This window comes from Euleptes europaea, chromosome 1, assembly GCF_029931775.1.
Source record: "Euleptes europaea isolate rEulEur1 chromosome 1, rEulEur1.hap1, whole genome shotgun sequence".
NCBI classification, from domain to species: Eukaryota; Metazoa; Chordata; class Lepidosauria; order Squamata; family Sphaerodactylidae; genus Euleptes; species Euleptes europaea.
In genome coordinates this window covers 128,452,061-128,461,237 of record NC_079312.1, presented here as the reverse complement: position 1 = coordinate 128,461,237, position 9,177 = coordinate 128,452,061, and the positions used below count along the sequence as shown (strand labels likewise).

General features: G+C 41.8%; 1 protein-coding gene across 1 annotated transcript; it reads right to left on the bottom strand.

Annotated features, from left to right (window-relative positions):
- Positions 1 to 1,829: 1,829 nt before the first annotated feature.
- SUMO2 (small ubiquitin like modifier 2) lies at positions 1,830 to 9,177 on the bottom strand. Its single transcript, XM_056857663.1, has 4 exons — positions 8,947 to 9,177; positions 6,375 to 6,506; positions 4,064 to 4,135; positions 1,830 to 2,457 (listed from the first exon to the last, which is right to left on the bottom strand). The coding sequence occupies exons 1-4, from the start codon at positions 9,172 to 9,174 to the stop codon at positions 2,395 to 2,397; spliced, it is 495 nt and encodes a 164-aa protein (XP_056713641.1). The 5' UTR covers positions 9,175 to 9,177; the 3' UTR covers positions 1,830 to 2,394.

The window sequence follows — 9,177 nt, the reverse complement described above, 5'->3', positions numbered from 1 at the left end:
TTCAACCAAAGAAATAGGCTGCTACTATCATAAATCAGTTTTTGATGCCTTCGTTCCACTGCTGACCAACACAAACTTCTCTACTGGAATTTTGTATCAGGAATGATTTTGTATATTTGCATGCACCATGCTAGTTAAATCCAGCAGCTGAGAAGAACCCACATCAAGGAGCCCTCAACAAGACATCCCAGGACGCCCACTTCCCATTAAACAGATCCACTTTAAAATAGTTGTAAACTAGGTTTTTACCTCCATGTGCTCTGCTATGACTAAAGCAGCAGTCAAAAGTCTGGAAATTCATTGTACAGCACTGATTGTAGATCGTAGGGCAGAAGTCACCATGAACCCAGTATTTACATTAAACACAAATATGTCACTGGTGTTACCATAAAAATGCCTTTTTGTCTGCCCTTCCAACCGATACTACGTATAATTCACCTTTGTGCTTTCTCTTCAAAAAGCCCCATATTTACTAACCATCCTTGAAAATTCAGTGCTAGTATATTCAGAGAAGGAACCTGACACAGTTTACAATATATCAACACAGATTCACTTATTGATCCTCATCCCAGCAAGGGAAGCATAAGAATCTCTAACAATTGTAAGATCCAGCATAATTACTGATTATTTAACGAACTCTTTTGAGATTTAGACTTGCTTTAGTCTTCTAATGATCTCTGGAGTAACTTACAGCACTAGAATAGAGGCTCCATCCCCCACATATTACAGAAGAAGTGGATTTCTTAAAATTCCATTTTTCAGAAAGGTTTTTGAATTCTTCTAGCACGTGAAATCAGACTTCAGCATCTGAGGCTGAAGAAGGTGCAGGCATATATGGCTGTTTCTGAATTAATGGAAAATGAGGGTGGAAAAGTATCTCAGTGCCAACAAGGGCACCAGTTGGAACTTCACACCACAACACTACATGTACCAGGAACTGAAAAGCAATTTTGTACTTTCCACACTTTGCCACACAAGGGGGATGCGGACAATTTATATCGTTATCACTTATTAAGTTTTAAATAATATGCAAGATGCTTAGGAATTTTCAAATAGCCTACAGTTCTTACAAAGTCAAACCTCTCTACCTTCTACTTTCCAGAGCTACACTGAAAAGTGTAGATACAAACACCTCCTTTATTAACGTATTTGAGCCACAATCTGAGAGCCAGCGTGGTGTAGTGGATAAGAGCGATGGAGTCTGATCTGAACCAGGTTTGAGTTCCCACTCTTCCACATGAGCGGCAGAGGCTAATCTGGTGAACTGGATTTGTTTCCCCACACCTACACACAAAGCCAGCTAGGTGACCTTGGGCTAGTCACACTCTCTCAGCCTCAACTACCTCACAGGATGTCTGTTGTGGGGAGGGGAAGGTGATTGTAAGCCGGCTTGAGTCTCCCTTAAGTGGCAAAGAAAGTTGGCATATAAAAACCAACTCTTCTTCTAAAAAACTGCACTGTAATTTCACAGACTATTTTGTTATTCCATATTTATGGCATCTAAAGTTTTTCAAAATAGCCACCTACCTATGCACTCATTTAGAAGTATAAATTTAAAAGTATTTTAATACAAAATATTTGCATAATCAAACGGAATATTTCAGTCTGGCCAGTCTCATTACACACCATGGTGTTTCTTGCAAAGGTCTCCAGTGTAAGAAAGGCTGTTCTCAAAAACAATGGCCAGTTTTCTCTGTCTCTGGCTCTTTTTTTCTCGAAGCAGAGAGCACATTCTGCTGAAAGCTGAGCAAACAACTACTGGAATTTGTCGGCCACAGCAGCTGGTTCAGAGCTAAGTATTACCATAAAACAGAAAAAATTAAAACTGCTTATTTTAAACAAGAAGTTTATTTAAACAACAAGACGCTTTACTTGAAGGGAAAACTATCCAAGATCATTTTTGTTTAGAGTAATTTATCCCTACTTAAAGACAGATTGCTCTACATGTAACAGCTACGTACAAAAAAGTTATAAAATCGTCCTCGGTTGTACAACGATAAAAGAAAAACATTGAAATTATCCAATCAAATAAGGTATGCAAGGTTTTTTTTTGTTTCTTTCCAACTATGAGAGCAAAATAACTTACTGGAATATAAAGATAAAAGTTAAAGGAGCATGCCACTAGTGGAGAAGTGGGGCATTTTCACAGACCAGTTTGTTTTTACCACCCAATCTCCATACGATGTTGATCAAAACATACCATTGGCCATTTAGTTAAAAAAAATATGCATGTCTGTGCACATACACCAGTTACTTTATGTACAATAGAAGGAATAGGAAAAGAAATCAAAGAAGAGAGAAAGCTATACTGCAGTAGTCAGGATGTGGCTGAACCAAGTCTCGCTTTTCTAATTGTGAATGTGTTGTCTGTGGGAAAGGAAGTTTGGTTCTCTTTTAGTAGACTCCTCCTGTCTGCTGCTGGAACACGTCAATTGTATCTTCATCCTCCATTTCCAACTGCATTTAAAAACATTAAAAAGTCAACTCAAAGTATAAGCAATCCATCCAATCCTTTGTATTTTTTCACTATGTCCCTAAAAGGAACACAAGGCCAACATATTATGAGGCAGAAGTTTACCTGCGGCTGCAACAGTACAGAGCCAGTATAGTGTAGTGGTTAGAGTGTCGGACTGGGGTCTGGGAGACCCAGGTTCAAATCCCCACTCTGTCATGGAGGCCTGCTGAGTGACCTTGGCCAGTCACACCCTCTCAGCCTAACCTACCTCACAGGGTTGTTGTGAGGACAAAATGGAGGAGAGGAGAACAATGTAAGCACTTGAGGCCCTCACTGGGGAAAAAGGTGCGATATAAGTAAATAAAGCCCCCAGTTATGTGAACCTGATACATATTGTACAACAAACCCTTCAAAAAGTGAACAGCCACAGATGAAGGGCAATAAATGACATTCACAGGAAGAGGCAAGGTCATAAACATAAAGGTCCAGAGAGTTTCTGCAAATTACAGAATAAATGTACGCAGCACAGCAGATATCTTAGCACAATGCTGCTCACCAAAACATGGACAGCTTTCACATTTCTGAAGTCCCCTTTTCCATTACTGGCATCAATTTAAGGAATTTCTCTGTTTGCTGCAGGAAGCTATTTAGACACTGAATCATACAGCCGTTGGTCAGAGTTCAAGGTAGCTGGTTGCAATGACATTAACTTCAGTGGATACAATTTACAATACATAGGAAGTTCCCATAAACCTAATACCATAAGGAAAATCTTGGCATATGATCAGACCCCATCCTTCCATTAAACAGAAGGAAATGGCCTGGCAAAGTTCACGTAAAAGATGACACCTAGCTTCCATGTTGAGGTATCAGTTGGGCAATTTTAGCTGAACGCTAATTAGCTTTAGTAACATTTTTCAGATAATTAGTTCAAAACAACCACACCATTAGTAGTTATGAAACCACAAGTTCTGGTCTGCATATAGTTTAGCCAACATGTTAATTTAACCAGTTAATGTACAAGATTACTGATATTAGTTAAACAAAAACTGAACACAATTCAGTCACAGACAACCTACACTAGAACACATAGTTCACAGAGTATGTTTTTACCCAAGTAATTTGGGTAATTTGTATATTACAAGTTATATTACAAGTTATATTACAAGTAATCATAATACTTAATTAAAAACGAAGCATTACTATTTACACAGTGTGTGTGTGTGTGTGTAAAGTGCCATCAAGTCGCAGCCGACTTATGGCGACCCCTTATGGGGTTTTCAAGGCAAGAGACTAACAGAGGTGGTTTGCCAGTGCCTTCCTCTGTATAGCAACCCTGGACATCCTTGGTGGTCTCCCATCCAAATACTAACCAGGGCTGACCCTGCTTAGCTTCTGAGATCTGACGAGATCAGGCTAGCCTGGGCCATCCAGGTCAGGTACTTTACACAGTACTTTTACATATTTCATTCTAAATTAGAATGTTCTAATTAGTATACTGCCATTATCACAGTTAATAAGGTCATTACTAAACAACTTCTTGGTCAATATTTGTTGCCCTGTTTACAATTTTCATTCCAGCAGAAATCTTTTAGTTGCCGTTTTTACCTGTGCGGGCGTGTCTGTTTCATTGATCGGTTGCCCATCAAACCGGAATCTGATTTGCCTCATTGACAAACCCTACACAAAGAATAAAAGGAAAAACAATAATATCGTCTAAACAAAACAGCAGTCCACTTGTGTAGTAGATTAAAAATGTAGTGGGGGAATTAAGTGTTAAATATATGCAGCAGTGCCCCTACTGGTAGAATCTAGAAGACGCTAGAACAAGTACATCAAAACCAGGAGCAGTGATTTAAGAGGAAAGATTTCAGCAACCAGAAAACATTGGACAGAACACTTGGGGTGACAAGTTTCAGAAGGTAGCATCTAACAACTTTTCCAAATGAACAGGACTCCTCCAATGATCAGTACCAGAAAAGCAGCTATTTCTGCAATACTGAAACTACTTACCTATTGATACGTGAGTAATAATGCAGACCCCAAAAGCATTCTTAAACAAGAGGTTTTGAGACTGTATATTAAATTACCTTTCCTATCCCCTACTTAAATGGACTGGACTTTTTAAAATGTTATCTTGGATGTAACAAGTAGGTTTCATTTTGGTCAAGAGTATTTTATTAGCTAGCCTGGGTTACAAATAGCAGAAGGTAAGGTTTGTGTTCCAAATAGGGTACTTGCATTAAGTATCTAAGAAGCTGTGGAACCACACCTTTTGTTATGCATGCTGAAGAATATACCTAATTTTTATCCTCTGGTATTTTTCCTGTGTGATTTATGGCAAGCCACTGCCACAATGTGAAGATGAGATGACAATCTTACCACATGCAAACTTTCCTACTTCAGTAAAGAATATATTAGCCCTTGCTCCCACCTATTCCAATCATGGAAAAATAAAACTACAACTAATCCCAGCACGGGCAAGACAACAGACCCAGCAAAAATTACATTCATCCTACCCTTCATAGCATTTCACTCTAACTTTGCAGCACATCTGGCACCCAACCATCACCAGCTAACCAAAAGTGATGCTTAATGTGTAAGACTGGGTTGGAGGGCGCTATGCTTCTGAGGCACTTGGAGCATCTTCAAAGCACAGAACAATGTACACTGGACACAGTCCTCCTTACAAAGCTTGCATTTGCACCCCGTGGTCACCAGTGTACTCTCTTCCAACCAAGGATTATGCCCCAAAACACAGTCTGGTATCAAGGATAGATACTAGGAAGGAGATTCTTTTTCTTGCAGTACATGGTATAGCCACAAAAAAACCAAAACAGTCACAAGGAACTGAAAGTTACACATTCAGCCCTCTCAGGGTGGAGTCTATCCAGAGGCCTTCATTACAAAGGTGACAGCTACTGCTGAGAACTTGCAAACAATGTAATATTTTAACTTTGGTAAATCTAAATGAGATATCCTGGTCAAGGTAAGAATATCATGGACAACAGAGCTAACTCTGCAGACCCTCTAAAGGTCACAAGGATACACAAATCCTATCTTGTGGGAACACTGCTGTCTTAAACAGCCCAGTATGGAACCATGTACCTGGTCAAACCAATTAATTTCCAAAGGGAGCCTTCAACTCATCCACATACATATGCAAGTAATCCATTTACAACATTCCTTTGAATAATCCTCAACTCTATAGATTTTTATGGTTAGTTCAAATCCAGAAATGAAGAAAACGCCTATCACGAACTGCTCAGTGTCACAGAATATGAAGCCGCACAGTGTAATTTCACACCTCCCACCATAATATTGCTAACACGGTTCTGAAAAAAAGTTGTTTCAGAAAAAGACATTTTAAGCAGTCAAATGCTCTTTGCTGCAGTTATCTGCCACTTAACTTTTTTTTCAGTTACAGGTGAAGGTTTCTGAGAATCTATAGAAGGCAAAACTGCTTGCATATATATCTTAACTGACAAGATGATATATACCTAACTGTCTTAAAACCAAACGTTTTCAATTTCCAACACAGCTCACTGTCAATATCTTAATTTGTTATCACAAAATAATTAGAATCCAGAAGCAAATACCAGAGGACTTAAGGTTACTGTTATCAGCATTTAACATTCAGCCATGCTTCCTGCCGTAGGCTTACAACCACACACAACAGTGTAAACAGTATCATCTGACAGGAGAAACTTGGGTAGAAGGCTATATAAAGATAACACATTTTTGGTTTTGCCAATTTCCTGTCTTTGCTCCTTAGGAAAGTGAAAGATTGTATAAGTGGCAACCCAGATGTTAATTACAAAGCTTCCCATGTGTATCACAGTATTAAGATGCTTTACTATTCTTTCAATGACATGAAGGTGCTTCAAAACATTTTTTGAGCATTATATAGCCACCTCACCTGTCGTTCGCAGTAGGCTTTCATTAGTTTGCTAAGTGGTGTATGCCTTTTAATCTTAAACTGCACCACAGATCCATCTTGCCCTGCAACCTTCAGATTAATGTGGTCATTATTTTCTGTTTTCACACCTTCCTGTAAGAGAGGAAATATGATTTTAAAGACAAGTTATTCCACCTAAGAAATACTTTCACATTCAGGTTGGGTACCACATTTATCAATCCTGAAGAAACAGAAACTACAGCTCAACCCCCAAAATATCATTCAATACTCACATAAATGAAGTTTTAGTGGGTTACTATCAAGTAACAATGCACCAAGACAACAAAATTAAGCTATGGCAGTAGCCTCCATGTTTGAAATAAAAATACTAGATTTAATGTTCCTACCATATAATATTTACAAGTAATGATAGGTGATTATCTTCATTTAATTACCCAGTGCAACTGACTAGATGATGAACATTTAAAAGAAAGTCATCCTCACTTTTCACAGAAGAAAAATGGTTTTAAAAGGCTAAGGCAGTAAAATGCAGCTGTGATCTGCACAAGAGTTGATTTTATCCTTGTATAGAAAGCTACATCTATTTTGGGAGCTTTAGCTTCAAACATGCTAATTACTACCACAACTCCTCCTCTGAGCCAGGCCAAGCATTAAGCTATTGTTCTAGTGTATATACAACCCTGAAACACTTATTCTCAAATGGGCAATGAAGAGAATGAAGAGAAACAGCAGCACTCCATTTGTATGTAAAAAAAGAAAACATATTTATTTTACACATCCCCCTATCTCTCAAAATAATTTGCAAGCATAAAACTAGGATGCTTTTTTTTAGTAGCCTCTCTATGCCAATAAAGGGGATTTGAGATAACTTCTTATGTACCGTAGTATTTGTTTTTTTAAATGCTCTGGATTTTATTTTGTTTTTAAGTGGTCTGTTCTAACCAACTCATAAGTGACCGGAAGCCCTTAAGGGCTCTTTTCTTGTCAACAAACTTAGCGGATAATTTAAAACAACCATACTAAATCAGCAAGAGTCCAGTAGCACCTTAAAGACTAACAAAAATATTTTCTGGCAGGGTATGAGCTTTCGTGAGCCACAGCTCATACCCTGCCAGAAAATATTTTTGTTAGTCTTTAAGGTGCTACTGGACTCTTGCCCTTTTCTACTACTGCAAACAGACTAACACGGCTACCCACTGTGAATCATACTAAATCAGTGGACTTTCCAACAAACATAATTTGCAAAACTGTGAGTCAATAAATTTACCCCCTCCTCCAAATACAGAGATACTGATAGGAAAAATATATGGCGCCCTAGGTCAAAAGACAGTATTTTCACACCAGTTATTACAAGCAACCACTCACAATGCCTCACGGAAGGCTTTACACCTCCACAAAAATCCTATGACCATTCCTACTAAATTCATGGTTTGGAAAACTCTTCCGTGCGCCTGCTTCAAAGGACTCTCTCTCCCCGCCCTGACCAGTACAGAATCCACGCAGCCACCACGCTACAAAGCTCTCCGGAAAACACACAGTGGGTAGCCGTGCTAGTCTGTCTGCAGTAGTAGAAAAGGGCAAGAGTCCAGGAGCACCTTAAAGACTGACACGAATATTTTCTGGCAGGGTATGAGCTTTCGTGAGCCACAGCTCACTTTCTTCAGAAAAGAGCAAGAGTCCAGTAGCACCTTAAAGACTGACACGAATATTTTCTGGCAGGGTGTACGAGCTTTCGTGAGCCACAGCTCACTTCTTCAGCTACAGCTAGAATGTGAATCCATCTGTCTTTAAGTAGAGGAGAGTGAATTCAGACCAGCAGTAGTGTGTAAATGTTAAGAGTATGTAAATGTGAATAGCAGGCCACGATCTTTCAGCTACCACGCACCCAAGCGCACACAAAGCAAAGCAAGCCCCATAGACCTTCAGCCCCTCTTAAAACCCAGCAGCCTGAAGCCCACGGCCCTTCCCCACACACAGGATCCTACGGAGGCCTGGAGGGAGAGAGAGAGGGAGGGAGGGAGGGGGGGGAAGCTCTTTGGAGCGGCCAAGAATTTGGCGCCTCCGAAAGCCGCATTTAAAACGAGGCGCGGAAGGCAGGAAAGGGGGCCGCCCGCCCGCAGCAAGATGACCCCGGCTGGGGTGGGGGCCGGGCACTACTAGGGGCATCCGCGTCTGGGGAGAGAGGGGAGCAATACAAAAAAAGAAAAGAAAAAAGGCCCGTTTCTCATCTCTGTCGCTAGCAAGGCTGCGAGCAGCGCACGGGGAGTGGGTTTCCCCTCCCCCCCCTCCTTCAGCCTGCAGGTAGGGCCAAAAAGGCGACCCCTGAATCCGCGGGAGGAAGGGAGGTTCTCTTTTACAAGGGAAAAACGAGCCCTCTCCAGCCGCCAGGGATCCCGCTGCCCTCCCGCCCTCGAGAAGAAGCCAGACGGGAGGCCGGGGGTGGGTGGGTGGGGGAGGGGAGGAAAATGGCGCGCAAGAACCGGCGCGGTGGAGCCAGCGCTGCGCTCCCTGCTGCCCCCCCACCTCCCTCCCTTCCTCCCTCCCTGCCGGCCCGCGGCCTTCCCCCGCTCACCTTGGGCTTCTCATCGGCCATGGCGAGTCCGCGGGTTCGGTCCGCTCCAGACGCCTCGCAGCGAGCGCGGGGGGGGAAACAGAAAGATGAAAAGGCGATCGCGGCGGCCGAGGCAGAGAGGCTGGGGGAGGGGGCGAGTGAGCGCGCACGCACTGCCGCGGGGCCGCGCCTCGGCCGCCGTGCGCGCGCACGCGGCGCCTTCCCCTCCCCCCGCCGCCGCCGCCTCATTGG